This window comes from Motacilla alba, chromosome 3, assembly GCF_015832195.1.
Source record: "Motacilla alba alba isolate MOTALB_02 chromosome 3, Motacilla_alba_V1.0_pri, whole genome shotgun sequence".
Taxonomy (NCBI): Eukaryota; Metazoa; Chordata; class Aves; order Passeriformes; family Motacillidae; genus Motacilla; species Motacilla alba.
Window position 1 is genome coordinate 49,678,858 of NC_052018.1, and position 20,544 is coordinate 49,699,401.

At 35.5% G+C, this 20,544-nt stretch overlaps 1 protein-coding gene across 13 annotated transcripts in view; it reads right to left on the reverse strand.

Annotated features, from left to right (window-relative positions):
- Window positions 1-438: 438 nt before the first annotated feature.
- The window catches only part of FAM184A (family with sequence similarity 184 member A), a 74,082-nt gene continuing 53,976 nt past the window's right edge, over window positions 439-20,544 (reverse strand). Inside the window, exons 10-19 of one of the 13 annotated variants that reach the window (XM_038132330.1) lie at window positions 20,301-20,342; window positions 16,036-16,248; window positions 14,881-15,034; window positions 14,348-14,475; window positions 12,057-12,241; window positions 11,410-11,556; window positions 8,439-8,556; window positions 7,638-7,742; window positions 3,924-4,126; window positions 439-2,222 (exon numbers count right to left, since the gene is read on the reverse strand). In XM_038132330.1, the coding sequence (XP_037988258.1) occupies window positions 2,141-2,222; window positions 3,924-4,126; window positions 7,638-7,742; window positions 8,439-8,556; window positions 11,410-11,556; window positions 12,057-12,241; window positions 14,348-14,475; window positions 14,881-15,034; window positions 16,036-16,248; window positions 20,301-20,342 (1,377 nt within the window). In that variant the 3' untranslated portion in view covers window positions 439-2,140. Of the gene's footprint in view, window positions 2,223-3,923; window positions 4,127-7,637; window positions 7,743-8,438; window positions 8,557-11,409; window positions 11,557-12,056; window positions 12,242-14,347; window positions 14,476-14,880; window positions 15,035-16,035; window positions 16,249-20,300; window positions 20,343-20,544 lie in introns of those variants that run through there. The other 12 variants (XM_038132332.1, XM_038132336.1, XM_038132331.1 and 9 more) reach the window with 12 other exon arrangements.

Below are 20,544 nucleotides of genomic sequence, written 5' to 3' on the forward strand. Positions count from 1 at the left end.
AAGATCAGGGACACAATGGCATAGTCATCATGCGAGCTCCTTAATCCCAAAAGCCAGATACTGACTTCTTCTGCAAATACATTTTACAAAGTTCTCAACGCCGTTTGGGAGAAAATAGAATTTTTCCTAGTTTCTGGATGTTTTTGGCTGGCATTTTATTTTTGGTTGGTTTTGGGACTTTTTTTTGGCTGGTTTTTTTTGGCTGGGGAGACTGATAAGGCAGTGGTACAACTGCTGACTGTGGCAGACACGGTAAATGAGAACTTCTTAACATTCAGATGCCTACTAGTAAAAATGGGCACACCTTTCACTGAAAAGGTAAATGTAGGGATCATTATCTTTGTATTCCTGTTCCGTTATTCATTCCATATGTGAAAATGCCCAAATGAAGCTGCAGATGGGAGAAGGCAGCTGATCCCTTGCAAAGCATGCAAGAAAAAATACACAACACTCACTTCAGAACATTGTAACAAAATGGTCTAGTGAATTTTATTTTGGGTAACAGCCAAGAAATCTGACATTTTGCCCAATATGGCTTTCTTCTAAAATTAAAAAGTTGCATATACCTACAGTTGAGTCCACCAGCTACAGAAAATCTGATGTATACATTTTTAACCCATGGCAGCATCACCAGAATACAGCTTTCAGTGGTGTTTTCAAGGTGAATTATATGATAGAAGTTTTTAAATGTGCATTTAGAAGATTTTTATACTGTTTATATGAAAACATACAAATTTTTCATTTATACATATAGTACATATAAAACTCATTGTAATTAGCAAGTATTTTCATCTGGGTATTTACCTTTGTGCATATAGCAAAAAAAGGATGCAGTTAGGGCTTTAGATGAAATATTAAAATTCAAGACCTTTGTATATGCTAACTAGAACCTTATTCAAATAACTCAAACATATTTTTTTCCTGCTTTTAAAAGATAAGAGATTTAGCTTAAAAATACATTCATAAAACAAAGACAATATTCTCCCTGAGACTACCAGTGTGAGTTAATTTGTGGTAATCTTTGAATGAAAAAATATAAAAAAGACAATAAGCTCTGGTTTTCTCTATGCTGCAACAAAATTCTTGAGCAACACTGACATCATAAAAGGTATAGATTGGGGAATCATGCTCACTAGCTGAAAAACAGTTTCATATATTAGTTTAACAAGAAGAAAAAAAAATTAATACAGACAAGGGAAGGTAACTAAGTTTTAATGAAAGACCTGTATCTGTAGTATGTATTAATGGGAAAAAAGTAGTGTAGTTGGTATTTGTTTGTGGCTTCTTTGTTTTTCATTTCAGACATGAATTTTATCCAAAGCAAGACTATATGCTCAAAATGTAGATTCTTGACTTACACAGAGATACCTAAAACAGTTTTCTAAATATTTCAAGCATTTGTTTTTGTTAATATTCATAAAGAAATATAGAACCTGTGGGAACAGTTTCTGTTTAAATTCCATGATAAAGTCTTTGATTATAACTAGATGGTGAAGTCTCATAAGCAATAGCTGAGGAGTCAACCCCCCTCCCCAATGAACAGCCTGTGGTTTGTGGCTTTTTTCATCTCCTGTCAGAATCCATCTGCTCTGAAGGCCAGCAGCTACACTAGTTTTATTTGGCATTCTTCCTTTTAAATGTTAGCCAGAGAAGGTTTTTAAACTGCTACAAAGTAAGAGAACTGGGATGCATTAAACATATCCCACCCATATTGGAGAGAGTGAGAGATATATATTTTTCCTTTTACAGTTCAAGTTGTATTTATAGTAACCATGCAATTATGTTATTTGTGGGGAAAAGCCTTACCTGAAATCAAAGAAAACACATTTATAGGAAAAAGGGGGAAAAAGCATTATGTTTGTTCTACCAAAATTTATTATGTAGTAATTACAAAGTTTAAAGATTCTTCCATTTTAAATAAAAATAATAGTTATAATTACACATATTGTATAGTACCATGTCAGGTGATTCCAACAAATATAACATGAAATACAGTGCAGTTTCAAATCAGAAAGACAAATACTTTCTCATTCACAGTGTTTGACAAATTACAGGAAAGCTTGTTCACATGAGGGTTTACTTAAGGTCATGCTCTTATAAACAGTCCACATCACGCTGTGCCACAAAAACAAATCATCTCTCAGAAGGTAAAGTATCGGGCAAACCACTCCTGGCGTTGTGGGTCTGGTGAAGCCACTGGTGAGGCATCAGTCTGAGGAGGGCTAAATTCACAAAAAGAAAAAAAAAACAATTATCCTACAACTACGTGAAAAGTACAGCTGCTAGGAGAAGAAGAAGAAATCACAGAATATTCAGTAAGGAACACAGTCTGTTTTTCCACGGATTAATTATCAGTGTGCCTTAGGATGTGATTTAATGTCTCCCTATAGAATCTGATCATCCACTCCATTGGAGAGCATCAGCAGCACAAGTCAGTTCAGAAGCCTCATTACAGGGTGGGCAAGTAATATTTTGGAAAACATAATTTTAAATCTCATAAAGAGCTGTGGTTTTCATGAAGAATAAAAAGAGTTTTCTTGGAAAAGCATGACTGTAGAAGGTCCTCTTTTAGCATCCTTTTCCTGTGGTAAAGTTAATTTTGAAAAATATGATGCGAACATCATATTTGTAGACATGTGCTCACAAAGACTGGCTGGCAACTGAACAGAAATACACACTTTTGTAATAATACCCATCACAAATATCACTTGCAATTGTTCATGCACACACTTAAAATACGCCAAGGTACTAGAAAAAACAAACTGCTGTGCTGTAAACAGCATTTGGCTCCTCTTTGAAAACTTAACATTCTCACAAAATGAGCAGGAAAGAATAATTTACATGTAAATAAACAAATTTCTTTATCAATAAAAATTGGTAATAAAATAATTTCTACTATAGGATAATACAGAGCACAAAACATTTTGGAGTGAAAACTCCAGCATCACAGTCCATGGGGTCATGCACATGCATATTTATAGATACCTGAGCATATTCATGCACATAACATGCACAGGGAAAAAATAGCAACAGTACTTCTTTTTTTTTAAAAAAAGGTTTTCTTGCAAAATATTGTTTTCCCTTATCTATTTTAGATTCTATCATTGGTTTCCCTTTATAATTAGCAGTTGCCAGGTATGTGATCTTTTGCATTAAACCAAAGGAGAGAGCAAACAACCAGCTGTGGAACTAGTAACTACATTTCACTTTAAGTTGGCAACTTAGAAGTAAGAGATCAGCACCTGCTAGATGCAAAGTACAGCACTACAGTGCATTTAATATATGGGCATATCAAGATAAAATATTAAAATCCTGCCTCTAAAATGCCATTTTAAAGTTATTCAGTAGATTATTTTGTGAGAGCATTACTTGAGACTTTAATGCTGGTTTTGATTACTGGAAGCTCAGCATTAAGCACCCAAGCCTGTACATTTCCTGTTGCTGTAGTAAGGTTACTCCTATGAAACAATTTCATATAGGTGAGGGAAGAGGAAACACAGAACATTCACCTAGCACGGAAAATAATTTTCTTACATGAAAATCGTTATCATATATTACTAAATAAAAAAAATCTTCGTGCTAGTATCAATTCCTAAATGAAAATCAGTAAATAACACAAACATCTAAAGCAATTGTTCATATATGTAAACAATTGGAAGCACATGAATTCTGTTAAGGTATTTATAAAGGTTTTCAAAGTTCAAGGCTTAGGAAAAAGTGAGAGACTACTCACATTTGAACAAGGTCTACAATAAAAAAGGAATACTATAAAGAGGTTATAATTATAATGTAAAAATTAAAAACGCTGTAAGAGTACTTGTACCTCTGAAAGGCTGATAGAGCAAGTGGGATTCAGCTCAATAAGAATGCAAAATTTTCTAAAGTTAAGCAAAAAAAAAAAAGATTGGTGAGGCAGTGCTCACCTCAAAAACGTCTTGGGCTCTTTGGGTGGCACTGGCTGTGGTAGTGGTTTGCTGCTGCTGAACTCAATATCGTGGATGGGTGAGTTAGGAATGGGGTCCAGGCGGTTTGGATGTCCATTGCCCACCACTCCGCTAGATTCCAGAGCACTTAGATTGGGGACACTCACAAACCTGTTTGTTGATTTATCATTCTTCTTCTTTTGCTGCATTAGAAATAACAAACATAAGGAAGGCTTCTTGCACCGGGACAGATGAGGGCATTGGCTAATTTAGAAGTTTTATTGATGGCTGGCTTGGAGGTGTTTTTGAAGGAGAGGAATTGGGACAGATTGGGCTTTTTTTCCAATTGTAGTCTTCTGTTTGCTTTGACCTGAACACCACAAATTTTCACAGAAAAATCAAATTTCTAATCAAAATAATTAAATTTTTATGATTTAGAGTAATAATCAATGACTATATCAAATGAGTATATGATCTTTCAATATAACATTTGGGTTATATTGAAAGATTGGTTCTATTTAAACATTGGAGATTGACAATCTTGTGGAAAACTTCCTTTCAGTCTGTTAAAACCTTTCATGTTTACTTAAATCTTTTCTTCATATCCGTGAAACAGCTCTGCTATCAAATGCAATTACAGCAAATTTAAATGATAAAAAATGGGTCTCTCCAACACACTCTCAGCCAGCAAAGCATTATAGCAATACAGCTAAAGATAAAAATATTACTGTACAGACGTCCAGTTTCTTGCACAAAGAAAAGGCCTGGCTTTAATGCTAATACAGCTGCCACTTCTAGACACCAGATGGCACAACCGAACATGGTTTTTTCAATACTCTCTGTACTTCTCTTGACAGTATTTCAAGGGACTCAAAATATTTAGGAAATCTATTTTTATTTCACTATTTTACATACTAGAACACATAATAAAAGGGAGCCTGCGATCCTCTCTGTTTTTATAGATATTTTAATGCAGAAAAATGTTTCAAATAATTTTATCACTTTTCTTTGAAATGGCTGTCTGATAGGACATGGTGTGTATTTTCTGACTTCTATCACATTTTTCATGTCCACAATAAAATATTAAAATTCAAAGTGCCTTATTTCCATAAATAGGAGTTTTTGACATACCCAGAGCAATAAAAAACTTCCTTGCTCAAAAATAAAATGAATTATGTATTATTTAAATATATAATGAATAATTTCTTTCAATTACTTATATGCAACCCTAACAAAGCAGCTAGGAGAAAAACCCCTTAAGGGCTTATTAACTACATATATGTGAACTAAATAAAGTGAAAGACAAGTGGAATCTCATGTTATTTCTATATAATATTTTCCAGCAGTATTCCACCTGAAACAGGAGAGCTGTTCTATTTGAGTGTGGGCACAAGTTCAGCTGGGGACAGAGTCTTATTGTTTGTTTGCACTTTCTTCTCTTAGGCTCTCTGCTAGCTTTGATTTCAGTGCCTGATCTCTCCAGTGTTGGCAGAGGCAAGTGACAGTAATTGCAGACACATACTTGTGGGTGTGTTTGTCAATACACAATTAAAATACCCTGGCAATTTAACAGAAAGCTATAATAGAAAAAAGTGGGTTTTGAGCATCACAGTGAATGATCATCAGCTACAAAGGATTAAACTAAAATTGTACCATACATGCTTGCTGTAGTAGCTGAAGAAACAAGAAATAAGAAGAAATAGTTTGGTGAAGGTAACCAACTGTATGTAAAATACACTTGCAGGACAGTATCTGCTGTAATTAAAACAGTGTGTTAAACAAACTGTAGTTAAATCTCAAAAATTTCTGAAAAAGGTATGTTATCCACATAAGTGCTTAGAAAAATACTACGATTTATATAATATTCTCTATGAAACAATCTGTGCTTCTGAAGCAGTCAAAACTGGAGAGAAAATTGTGTGAATTGTTTCCATGAAATTCATGCAAAGTATTAAGAAACTTTAGATGTAAGAATGTAATACTACACTAAACATTGCAGAAATTACATAAGCTCTAACACATACTGCAATGGCTCTAATTTTGCATTAATATGCAAAGCCTATAGTAACTCATAACTTCTGTATTTTTTTTTTACAAAAAATAAAAGAGAATGAGATTCTCAGTTTCTTTGTAATTCATTCTCTAATAGTACAGTATGTGTTTTGACAAAATAAAGTAACATTGTCCACAACTCATGAAATGAAAGATCAGAATGTACTGGCATACGAGACACTTCTAAAGTCTAAACATTTTAAGTGATAGAAGCATATTATAAAAATATGTGAATTATCACTATGGAAATCTGATGCTGAAGTACTTGTCCCAAACACTTCAGGTTTCACATAAAACATAATGTTATATACAAAATGGTTACATTTTACATCTCTATAAATGGATGGTTCAGACAGACTTCCAACATTTTCAAATAACCATGGAAATTGTGCCTGGAAGTCCTGGTATTGCCTCTAATGGGCCCAAACTAATTTCTTTTATGCCATAAGCATAAAAATTAGGCACCTAGAAAAGCTTGGGAGAGCTGCTGGGCTTGTGAAAATCATAGGAGAATATTGATATTTTGCAGCAGAGTTTGTGCAGAAGTGTGAAATATGCTGATCTGATGTGACAATGCAGTAAGGGTGGCTAAAAAACACAGCCTGATCTCAAATAATGGAGCCAGACTTCCTTTTAAATAACCTGAGCCTGAACCTTGATCACTAAAGCTCCTGAGCACCTGAGCTGCTCAGGTTGTGCCCCTTGGGTTTTAGCCTCTGCTTCAGAACCTTCTCAGTTTCTGTCTCTACAGCTTTCACTTCCCCTTCCACACAAGTGAAATAACCTGCAGGTTACCACAAGGAGGAAGGAAATGTCAAAGGCCTCCCTCCTGAAGTGGTACAAAGGAATAGTATTTAGGTGCTCTACCACAGTCTATTCACATTCCTCAAGTAGGAAACGCTGCTAAGCTTTAGAACTCACAGGAAGGCTACTATGTCTGTGTGTACAGCAGCCTTCCCTGGCTGCTATTCAGCAGGATGGAGAGAACTGGCAAAGGTTGCTACTGAAGTGCTTTCACTTATATAGCTGGTGACAATAACTGAGAAGGCTGGAGACTGCCTTCACCCTCTTGCAGCCTCCACTGTCCATACTGGTTTGCCATTCCACTTCTCCAATCTTACTCTATGTCTTTCCCCCTTCAGACTCACTCCATGCCCTTCTCACGTGCTTCCCCTTCCCCTTTTTACCCTTATTCCCTTCCTTTTACTGTCCCTTCTCCCTGTCTTTCTGAAGCTCTTCCACCCTGAGCGCTTCCCTAAGTGCCACGCCCTTGCACTTCCCATAATAACCAAGAAAAATTACAAAACTAAAACCAGTTAGGGGTGTCACTGCTCTCTGTTGCATGATACAGTTCTGCCCTCTATTGCCTGTCACTTTTCCATTTTAAATTTGCAGTTTTGTGATGAGGACCTGTGTCTGATGTCACACATGTCAAGCAAACCAGGGCAACAGCATCAGTGGATCTCTCAACAACACAAAGGAAACAAACCTACACAAAAATAAGTAGACAAACGGAAAACTATGTTCATTGTTATGAACATGTCTGTTAAGAGTTATTTATGTATAGATGCAGGCACATACACATAGACATATATCTTTGCTTTTTACTATATCTTTAGATTTCTTTTTCTTTACTTTAGCAATGAAATCCATGGAACATACCTTCACCAATGGATTAATAACACCAACATTAGGGCTTGCATTAAACATTTTGTTGTAGTTAGTCTCCCTGTTTACTAGCTCCAGCTGATAGAACTTTTTGTCCTCCTAAAAAGAACAACAGATAGAAACTCCTTTTTATGCATTTTCAATCAGTTAGAGGCCAAATCTGCCTGTAAAATGGTCTCAAATGAATTTATCCTTACATTTCAAAATAAACTGATAATTCTAAAAATTACATTTCATGTTTATATATTAATAAATAAATTGATCTAAATAATTTCTATTTCTGCAGTTCCATGGTTCTGAGAGTGAGCACAGCCTAATGGATTATGTACTGCAAAAGACTCAGTATAGTTAAATTCTGATATTTACTCAGTTTGGATTTCCTCATTCCTTCTTGCTTCTTAATTGGGATCTAATCAGACTAACCCAAGCCAGGGTGTTGTGTCTGAATTTGGGAAGCTCAGTGCGTCAGGATCTTGGTCTTAGAAGCCTCACAGAAGAAACTACTTCTTATATGACTTACATGGCTGCCTTGTCCCAGGATTAGAGGCAGGAGACATCTGATAAAGGATGTACCAAAAAACTTCTTGTAATAATGTATTATGCTTGATTTTGGAAAACACTCTGTATCTAATTAGTTTTACTATTATGAGTAATTGAAACCAGAGGAATAATGTGTCAAAGAATATGAATAACATGCTAGCAGGATTGGTTCTTTAAATATATTTCAAACACTTTGAATTAGATTAACTTTTCTATTTGTCAAGATATTACACCAAGAAAGCATAGAAGTCTTACAATCAATTTCTTTATGAGTTGGTCCCGCTCTGCAATTAGGTCTTTCAATTCTGAGATAAGCTGCAAGTCTTCTGGTCTTGATTCTCTGTTTTTATATTTTTCTTCCATTTCTTCTAAACTTTATAGAAAAGAAGAATATCCCCTTTAGCCTGATCCAGTGTTAAATGATGAGTGAATAGTCACATTTTTGATAAGTACAAAAGAGAGTTCAGGGAGTAAAAACAGAGGATGACTTTCTTACCACCTTGAAGAAAATTAATTTCTATTAATTCCTTCCACTTTAGATTGTTAAAAGAAACAAAAAAAGCCTCAATAACTGTAACTTTTGCTCCAGCAGCTAATAATCTAGGGAACATAGTAAAAACTTAACATCCTTCCAGTGCATGCACTACTGCATTTTTGTAAAGGGCCACTTATAAATCAGGCTAAAAATAAGGCATTCAAAAGCACAGTGTCTTCCTCAGTTCATGTGGAACATACTGGAACAGAAGATACCCAAGAACACTGAAGACTAATTGGTAACTAACTCCTCTCCACAAAAGCTGCTTAGTACCATTAGAGATGAAATAAAGGAATGAGCTGCAAAACAAAAGGAATAACACTTGGATATTAGGATAGCTAATGTAACAACTGATAAACATTTGAAAAAAAACTAAGAGAAAATTTGAAATGCCTGGTGAGAAAGCATTAAAGGAGAGAAGTGAAATAAGCCAACTGAGAGAGGAATTGTACAAATAACTACATAAATATCCCTTTTACTTAAAGAACAAGTTATGAAGACATGACAGTTTCAAGTTATTGTGTCTCCTTTAAACTAATATATGCTAGATATAATTTCAAAGCAAAGTACTAAAATATGTCTCTCACATATTCAGCCCTCATGCAGATCAGTGAACCAAGTATCAGAACAGATTCATGAAATTTAACAAACTTAGTGAAAAAAAAGAAAGGAAATCCCAATCAAACTCTGAGAAAAATCTATGAATTAAATTGAACCTAAATCAGGTCAAGCCTAATTCCACAAGAATTAAACAAACTGTGGACACCTGGAAGCAAACCTAATTTTTCACTTCAGATAAATATTTTCTCTTCAAAAGCAACTATGAGATGTTACCTTGATTTGCAGCTGGAAAAGCAGTTTATATTAAATTATATTGATAATTTAATAACCTTCAAATAACCTGTACATATTCTGAGGAGATTATATAATGTAATTACATAAAACAATATGAATGAGAAGAACATGATTGTTTTTACTTGCAGAGAAGGCATTTGACTCAGCAGAACAGAAATAGCCTCAGCTGGCTTAATTTTTGTGCATACTTTTTATGCTGGGTTAAGCTATTGTACATAGATCCCTAGAGTATAGTAGATAGTTACACAGAGCTGTCATTTTTTTCCCAGGTATTTCAGAGAACTGGGGTGTTTTTCTGTTTCAAATAGGTAACTTGTAATTTCAAGACTTTAGTTGTAGAGCCTAATTGATGACACCCACTCTCAAGTATTCCAAGACACAATCTCCATTTCACAAACATTCATGAGGCCATGCTTTAGGTGAGGTTGAATCTGGGAACAGTTACTTGAGAAACAGCTGCATAAAACTCTCTGGGTTGGTGGGGTGTGTGTGGGGGGGGTTTTGGGCTTTGTTCTGGTTTTTGGTTTTGGGGCTTTTTTTTCTTTGGTTTTGGTTTTGTTGGTTTGGTTTGTTTTTGGTTTTTAAAATTTGTTTGCTTTTCTACATGGTTTCCTCTTTGGACAGCTTCTTGCTTCAGCGTGAATAGAGAAATAACACACTGAAAGCCAGGTCAGGACATCCAGGATGATGCTTATTGATTTTAGGCCAGTGGCTGCTCCCTCAAAGCTCTAAATTGAGCAAAAGCAAGGAGTAGAAAACCAGCTAAATTCAGAAAACTCCCTGACACTGGGAAGGAAACAACTTCATGAGGAAAACATTTAGGGTAAACAGTTCTGGTGGCTGCTCATAGGCCTGTTTCTCATACAAGATAAATGCAGCAAACAGGAGGTAGCTCACACCTAATTTACTGAATGGCAAGGTACCACATTTATCAGGGCATAAGAGCATGCATGTGTTCAATTACAAGGGGGTCAAAACTATAATTTTATAACCATTTTATTTGAAGACAATTTCTGAGGGCTCATTAGCCAGAAAAAGCTAGATGCATTTTGGCTTTACTGTCCATTTGTAACTGATACTTACTTAGAAAAACTTCCTATCAAAAACTTAATTTCTTCTCTCTGCCATAAATCTTCCATGCTACAACTACAAATCCCTTAGTGACAACTTTGTGGCAGGAAGCCCTCAACGTGCTATGAAACCTGAGCCAGAAACTGTGACCAAATGGGTAACACCACAGAGACAGAGAATGAAGGACGTGGAAGACAGGAAAACACTGGTTGGTGACACACTATTGCATCACTTCTGCCACCACTAGGTGGTCTAATCCCTGGTGGCATTTTGATTCAGACAAACTCTTAAGCCTTCTGTTATTGTTATGCTCATACAATCCATTTCAGACACTAATTATCTTTAGGCTACCAAACCTGAAAATGTTTGCATCACTCATGCTACAGTCTCACTTCTCAGTAGTCATAAATACTCTACTGTTTATAAACTTGTAGAAAAAATTCCTGTGTTCTTAAAACAGATGTATTAAAGTTTGAGAAAGAAACCACTTGAATAAATGTTTTCTCCGGTTCTCTAGGAACTGCACAGATTTAATCTTTCCTACCTGAAATTTTTTGGTCTCAAACCCTTAACAACTTAGCCCACTACATTCCCCTAAAGATTATAAAATTGTGGTGCCTAAAGAATGCAAGACAGCCCCCATACTTCATTGAGGTATTTGTACATCTGCATCTCTATAGTATCTTCAGGACTTTACGGACACCAGAATAAACTACTCACTCAAACGCAGCTACATAGAATTCTTTTTAATGCAACAAAACTTACGAAATTTGTAAAGCTGAATTAATTTCCTTGAGCAGCTCTTGGGTCTTATTAAAATCTGCCAGCATGCTTTGTTTCTCTCTGATGTGATCTGCTGTCAAGACATCCAGCTCTTTCTCATGTTTCTTGCTTAAATCTTGCTCATGCATCCTGTTTAATTTAGTTTTTGTTAAAAAAAGAGTTATTCTAAAATCAGACTTTTTTTCATCATGATTTTCTGCCATGCTTCTAATGGCTCTTACATAATATCAGATAACACAGAAGGAATTACTGATTCATCAAAGCCTACTACTTACTGTTCTCCAATCTTCTAGCTTATTTCATGGAAAATGCATCTCCTTTAATGCTTTTTAAAATAAACAAACATAATGAATTTGGAAAAAAAAACAAAAACCAAAAAACACCAAAATCCAACACTTGAGTGAACTGCTACTAAAATATGCCAAAATGTGTCACTGAAATGTCACTTAACTGTACAGCATAGTCATTAACTTTACCAGTAAAGGACATAGCTTTACTAAAGAAGATTAAATGATATGAAACATGACTTGATTAAGAGGATACTTTTAAAACTGCAAACAGTAACTTTTTTAAAGTAAAACAGTAAGTGAAACAATACAGGTTTGAATTTAGAGTGGAAAAATTCATACCTGATCTGTTGGTTGGATTCACTGTGTATTCTAAGAATTTCTTTCCCTTTGAACTCTAATTCCTTTGTCAGTGCACTTATATTTTCATGAAGATGCAGAATCTCTTTGTCGAGTTCAGCTATATGATGGTCTCGGTGTCTCAGTTCATCTTGTAGATCTGATATCCGGCACAAAAATTCTTTTTCCTATGATTAAGTAAAAGCAGAAAAAAAATTTTAGATAGACTTGCTTCTTAGAAGTGATGCCTGCAATACTTGCTTTTGGAAGAAAACATCTGAGCAGAATTTTCCATCCAATAGACAATTTTTTCAGTTCTTGATGCTGACAAATTATTATCAAAGCAAAGGGTTTTTTTATTGCGTACAAGTACAAAGAAAGAAGAAATCAAAGTTATGTAATAAATTATTTCCACTTGCAAGAATAGTTAAAACCCATGATTATCACTGCTGTTAAAACTGGTGTAGCTCATCACATTTCCTTTTGCCCACACATACAAGAAAAAAAAGAACAGGTATCACTAAGATCCAGGGCCTGGGCATTTCACTTTTTCTGCCTCATCAGCATACAATCCAGAGAGAAATTTTTCTCCCTTACAGCCCCATTCAATCGGAGAAAATTGCTCAAGATGTATGCCCTGCACAAACAAAAACTGATTCTCAAGTCTCCTATCTTACAAATATATACATAGGTCATAAATATCTTACAGCACAATATGTGTTAAATAGTTTACGTTATATTTATATTGTGTCCAATAAATCTAGAAGAGTATTTTTTTTTTTTCATAGGAAATTCCAATGAAGTTACTATCTGGGAAACCCAGCTGGAGCCCATTCCAATGGCTTTGATAATGTGCCTCCTTGTTTCAGTAATGTCTGTAATGAAAACAATTTTTTCAGAGTTTTCTAATTCCTTCTATTCCACTTACAATTTCACAGTATTTAATGACCATGTAGCTCGCACAGAGAAAATCAGCAGATATTCCAAAGTAGTTTTATGTACAATTGTGTTTTGTGCCTTCATGCCTTGAGGAAATACAAATATGTCCTAGTGCACCAACATCATAGGGCATCTTTAAGAGCAGACAATTAAATATAAGTATTTATCCCTCTATATAAAGACTATGTTAAAGTAATAAGAAAAAGCAGAGGAAAAATTTACATCAACACATATAAATATTTCAAAAAGTAGCAAATATAATCATCCTGATCAGACCACTCTCCATCTCATTCAACCCTGATCCTGTCGGGAAACCTCAGTAACTGCTTTGCCCTCAATACAACCAAAGCTCGTGTTTAGCAGATACTGAGGCAAAAAGTAAAAAGTACACCCTGTTTGGTTGGATCAAACACCAGTTCTTGTAATTTAAACGTTTTCTTCTGACATCTCATTTGGGTGTCAGACTCTGGGCTTAAGCAACACACGACTGAAACTATATCCTCCTAAATCCTGCATGACAGCACCTTGTTTTTGCCTCTGGCGCCCACACTGTTAAACCAGCAAGGAATAGCTAAAAAAGGGCTCATCTTCAACTGTCTCTGTTTTTGTGTAAAGGCTATGTCTAACAAACCCTGTTTCCTCTGTTAATATATTTCTAAACTGACTCCTCCTCCTTAGTGCTGGAGTATCAGTAAATCAATCTTGAAAAGCTTATTATGTAGGCAAATAAAGAGGTAGTTTCCCAGTCCTCTTATTTCCAGGAGTCTGGCACTCAACAGAGCTTAAACTTTGAATTTTTAGCTACTACCAGAAAAATTGATGGTGTATAAAATGAAAAATGAAAGATAAAAGGTGAATTAATCAGTTTGTGACTGAAAGCAAAGGCAGTTCATCCTGGCTTTGGGGGCTTGGTTTTGGTGGGGTTTTTTTGTGTACTTTTTTCTTCAGTTGGAAGCAATCCTTTCATTATAAGCAACCACTTCTTCTGCCTATCTCTTAGGCTTCAAAGCGAAGCAGCTTTTTCCTTCCTGCTGGCAGCTGAGGATGAATACAATTTTGCAAGAATGGGCGCTTGCCTCCCACAGCCAAGGTGCTCCCAGATGGCTGCACAGTTCTGAGAGGAAACTACCTGAATATGGGAGCCTTTTCTAGGCTTTGAATGAGGTTTGTGGAAGGCAGAAAAAGCTAAGCAAGGAAGTTTAGGAAACTGGTAGGAATGCATTAGCTGCTGGTGCTGGATGATTTTGAAGGATTACATGTTTGTTGTTTGTTCACAACAGTTCTTGCTTCCAGCAAAGGGAAAAATGAATACTGACCATGCCATTTTACAGCCAGATCCCAGGCATGCTTCCTACCTGTCGCCTGCTGAGTTCTATGCTTCTTTCAAGCTCCATTTTGGCAGCTACCAGCTCTTGTTGATGGTTGTGCCTCAGCTGGTCAATTGCTGCTGCGTGTTGGTGGTTGAGCTCCGAGCGCAAGGAAGCTGGTTGCCACGAACAAAGAGAGAAGTTTAATTTGGAAATGTTTACATTAATTAACAGCAACAGTCCAGCTCCAATTAGTATTGCTGCTGATCTAAAACACACTTTACATCAGCTAAGTAACTCCTGTGTTTTATTTCTGTTGCTTTCTGAAAACACCAGTTCTCCATCAGGAACTTTGGTTGCTTACTCTTTCCAAAAGGCCTTAAGGGTGAGGTATTTCCAAAGTGAAGAGTCTAGGCATAGCTCTTAAAGCTTATAGTGATTTTAAGAGGTAACACTTAGGTCAACACTGAATGACTCAGAGAGACACTAGAGTGTTATAATATATACACACGTGTGTATGTATATTTGCATGAGTAGAAATAATGGTTTTGGACCCATTTTCAAATTTGAAAAAAGTATACCTAACATAGCTTTTCCTTCATCCTCCAGCTCAAATCGTAGAGTCTGAAGTTCCTGTTCCATCTCCAATTTAAAGCCTTCCATGGCTTGTTTATGTGTTTCTTTCAGTGCATGAAGCTCTTCCGAGTGCTTCTGTTGTAAACGTTCTTCTAATTCCTATGAAATCAAAATTGACAAAATTTGTTCTACACCAACTTAAAGAATTTATAAAACATTTCACAATAAACAACTAGAAACAAAAAGCAGGCATTCACATACTCTAGAAAAAAAAACACTCTAGTATTACTCATATTCTCTTATCCTCCTAACATATTTTTTCTTTTCAGTGGTTGATGGCTACCAAGATTATCTGTGCACAAAACCCATTTGGCTCACAGCTGGAAAAGCAAAAACAATCAATCCATGGATATATCTAGAAAAGCAAGCAATGTAATAAGGTGCAGTTCCATAGATGAGTTTAGTGTACACACATTTGGGGACTTCTGCTCCCTAAGGACACCCTATGAAATTGTATGAAGCATAATGTTCCTGGTACACATCTTCTGATCTTCAGGACACATAGAGTGAAAACTGATTGCAAAGGCACACTCTGGAGCTGAATTTGAAAAAACCTTAAGATAGCCCTCCCGCTACATACCATGCACTACCAAAATTCCAATTTTAAAGCTGGTTTTGTCAAGGTTTTAAAAAAGTATCTTGAATGGGGTATGAAAATTATCTTGCAAGTCACAGAACATAGCTAACACAATTTTTAATGTAAAGAAAATATAAAATACATTTCAAAGGAGTCTACTGACAGAAAATACATGCAAACTTAACTATAATGCAAAATTCCTACTCAAAATAAAAACAAGAATTTATTATTAAGAGTAACAATGTCAATCTACCATAAAGAAATGCATGTGTTGACAATAATTTTATATATATACACACAGCTATGTATGTGTATATAAAGCAAGACATGAAACAATGCCAGTATTAGAAAATATTTTCAATATGTCTTATTCAGATTTAACTGGATAACAGTATTACTACAATGCATCAGCTGAAAAGGAAATGTAGCAGTTACGCAGATTCTTTACTAATTCCAACTGTGTACGCGAAATGCTAAAATGGCAGTATTCTCTACAGAATTTGGAATAACCACAGGAACGTGCCTTTTGTTCTTGTTCTTTTGTTTCTTCCATGTTTTGAAAGGCAAGGATATGGGCTTCCTGAAGTGACTTATGCCTTTGCTGATGCTCTTCTTCTAATTCCTGGATCTCCTGAGTCAGTCTCTGTCGCTCCTGACTGAACTGGGCTTGTAGCTGTTGCAAAGAGCTCTGTGACTGGGAAAGCTGCATCTCCAGATTCTGCTTCAGTAAGGATATCTAACCCACAACAGAACAGCAAATATTCATTAGTCATTAATACTAACATCAGCTGTAAAGACAACACTCAGAAGCAGAAAACATTTGAAATTTTAGAGCAAGAGCGTTAGCAAAAAGACAGACAAGCAATGTCATCCATCTACTGAATCTGTTCTTAATGTTGTATGTATACAATCAGAGATATAACAATGACATTTTAGTGGTTTTGTAAGGATTGGTTGGTTCATACTGCAGCACTACCTGTAAAACAATTTTCAATTGCCAAATTATCCAAGATTATTTAGGTTTTATATAAAAGATCAATAAAAATGACACTATCAAAGTCTGAAATCAAACACTTGATTGTTAAACTATTATTCAGGGAAACACCCCTTCTGCAAGGATAATCTTGCATTTGGAATAGAGGAGGACAGCCTGTGACATGTACATTGGTTTTTTATAACTTTTTGTATTCTATGGTCCTACCTTACTAGTGGTTTTCTCATTTAGAAAGAAACAGTACCACTCAACATCAAAAAAAAAAGTAACACTTGATGGATTTCCCATCACACACTTTTCTGTTAGTTCAGTAAGACTACGAGAGTGATTTTTATGCTTGTTTCCAATATCTAAACAATCTGAGTCACAAACAACTCATTTTCTTAGAAATACCTGATTTTACAAACAATGCTTTTCATCCAACAAGTATTATAGTACACTATATTCCTTTTTTAGCCCCATTTCCTTTTTATAGTAATATTATACTTTGCTCTCCACATCAGATAGCATCTTTTCAGATTGAAAGTACTAAACCTGTATTCCCTTTATAGCCATGAGATACCCTCCAGTTCTAGAAACAAGATTTAACCAAAAGAGAATTTTGCTACAGTGATTCAAAGGAAAGATAATAAAATTGCCAAGTGACAAAGAATTTGAATCAGTAAGGATACTTTTCAAGCCTCAGAGCATTGCATAATACAGAATTATAAATGAAAGTCTGATAGTGTCATTTGATTCAGCATACCTTAAAATTAAGTATGTCAAATTCGTAACGACATTGCACATCAAGTTATTGAGTTAGAGAACATTAAATCCACCACTTAGCAAAAAATTAATTGCAGCATACCAAGTACAACTTCTAGCATGAACATGGCTGCTGAACACGTGGGTTAAGGTTTTTTTTTCAGAAGGACACAGCTTAAGCAGACTTGAAAGAAAAAAGCTACAGAAACAAAAATTAGAAGTAAAGCAAAAGACAACAAAAATCAAACTAATTTAAATGAAATAAGCATAGCTTGTTGTATTTCAGATTCACAAGGTCTTTGTGTCTGGGAATATACACTCTACCTTTAACATACATTGTATAAATAGTATGGTACTTCAGATACCTTTGAAAAAGATAAGCTACTATTAAAGGAGTGTAGGGAAGGCCTACACAATGTTTTGCAAAACCTTTTACTAACTACATTAAATACAAATTTCATATTAAAATTGTATAGTGTCAGACCAAAGTTTTGTCTGATCTCTGGTTTTGCCTGCAGAAAGGGCCAACCAGGATTACCCTAGGAAAAAAAAGGCCAAGCATAAATGTAGGGAGCTTGACTCTGTACTCTACCTGGAACTAGCAATGTTTCTTAAATCAGAAGAGGTATTTTGGAGAAGACTTATAGAAGAAATAATAACAACCATTATCTGAGCCCATAAAAGCTTTTAATATCCATAATATCCTGTATCAAGTTCCATGCAGACATGCCAATTTAACATTATGATCTTCAGTATTTGTAATAGAAAGGAGTGAAAAGAAGTTCCCTTTTCATTCGCTGTATTCTACTCATGTTTCTATAGCTCTCCATCATTTCCCTCCTTACAAACTTTGCCATACTGAACTGCTTTGGCTTATTGAGTTTTTCCTTGTATGAAAGTTATTTCATATCTATGATCACATTTTTCCTACTTTTACCCCTTTTCTACTACTTCTTCTTTAAGATTAGGAGTCCAAAGCAGCACAAGTTATTGGACTTGAGAATAAACTCTGTTTTTATGTAGTAATTTATATGGTTTTACATGTTATGTTCTCTGTTTCTCTCCTATATTCCCAAAGTTTTATTTGTTTTTGGGACTCCTATGGAGCATGGAGTTGATGTTTTCATAGAATTAAATATCATAGTCTCCAAACCCATTTTCTAGTTATAAAAAGTCAAGAAAAGGCTCATCATTTTACAGAAAAAGTTACTATTTTTCTTTGCTTGTGTATCATTTTGCATTTACCTACACTGGCTTTAATCTGATATTTTATTGCCAAGTCCCTTGGCCTTTTACAGCTATTCTATTCTGAATAAGCTTTCATAAGCTGCCTTATTTATCAGCAACCTGTAAAAGAAAATATTTTTAGCACCAATGTAACTCTACTGATAATCTACCTTCACTGTGGGTTATTAAATTTATTTAATATCTATATATAATATATACTGTATTTTTTCTCTTCACCCCTAGAAACTCACACTACTGAAGAGGCGAGTTTGCACCATGCACCAGCCAGCACGGCCAGCTCTGAATTTTCATATATGCATCTTCTTCCCCTACTGCAATGTGGCTGTCTTCCTTCTCCAGGGAAAAAAAAAAAAAAAAGCAAAAGCTATTTTACCTAAACTTTCCTTTGGTCTACTCACATTCCCATCTACTGTAATTCATCCCATGTTCACTGCTGGGCCCTTTCCTCCTTCCCACTTTTCTGTAACCTCATACCTACCTGGTCCTTCTCTTCATCTGTAAGCCCATTCTCATTGGTCCCTTTGACCATGTTTCTGTCCCTCAGGTTTCTCACCACTGTCCTGTCCTGTTCACTGTGGCCGCCAGGAGGTACAGTTCTAGGGGAAGTCCTGCCCAGTCCTGCAGAACCTCAGGTAATTTAATGATCACACTCTAACAAGCCTTTCATGATAACAGTCAAATAGAGTCAACCATGGTAACTTAGGCAAATTTTTATTCAAATAACGTGAAAAAATGTATTTTTGGCTTGAAGTTAAATCCATCTCTCACTTAAGTTCCTGCTCCAAATTCTGACAATTATCAGCATATAATTTATAAATATTTTGAGCATGGACCAAGGGCAAAACGATTTTGTTTTCATTTTTGTCTTGGAAATGTGGAAACCATTTTAGCTGAGATGACCAAGAGAAGTCTGACATCTGGGCAAGAAGCCATCTTCAAAGAAAACAGAAATAAGCAAGAGAGGCTCATCCTTCCACCAGATTAAAGTGACTGCAAAACCATAGCCTGAAATGAGTCAGTGTCTGGAGATGTCTATTTGCATCAATAGACTATACAGAAAATAAAGGACAATGAGGATTAAATGATTCTAGCAAGCAAGTCAGATTAGTCTACCCTTCTAATAATTTGTTTTGATGTTGAAAAGTACAAAAAAAAGTTAAAAATATCAGTCTTTTTAGAGGAGCATGTGATTTTAAATAATATGTTGATTATTCAGTGCATAGACTGATATCCTTAAGAGCACATTTTGTGAACATTAGTGCCTCTTTTTGTATGTCTTTGGACTACCCTTTCCATACACCCCTGTACTAAGGATTCAAAAGAAAACAGCTCTAAACACCATTCTCTGAACTTCCAATACTTTTATCCCAGGTTTTCAGCACATTAAAAACATCAGTGAGAATTAAAAATAAAAAAAAAAAAATCAACAGAAAAACCAGTTTGGCTACAATTATGAGTTACACTGCAAAACTGAAAATTATAATAGAGCATCAATCCCATGCTTTGTAGAAAGCTCTGCAATACACATCTGCACTGCCCACAAGCTTGCTTGCATTAACAATGACAGAAAGACGCCGCTCATGTTATGACCACATACACAGTGTTCGATGCCAGTGACACGCACACAGTCACAAAGATGAGGGGATGCACTACACAAGCTTTGATAGCAGCACATGTTCTCGTCCCAAGTATTACCATGTCTCCCATTTCATGGGCTTAAGCTGTAAAGCAGTACTGCAGGATATGCAGGTTGATTAGTGCAAGCATGCCCTGTTCACAAGCTGTAAGTGCAAATCACTTACATTGCTGATAGATTTATGCAAAGCTTCACCGAGACAGTGCCGCTATGAAGGAAAGATCACAGGAATAAAGGGAAACATTCAGAAATCAACTAAGTGAAAGAAAAAGGGATAAGGAAGGAAGGGTAAACATAGAACATTAATTATAATTTGATCAGAGAAAAATAAGTTGAAAGCCATCCGGAAAAAACATGAACATGTTGCTTTGACTTAGTCTATAAGCTACTGAACACAGAACAGAATGACG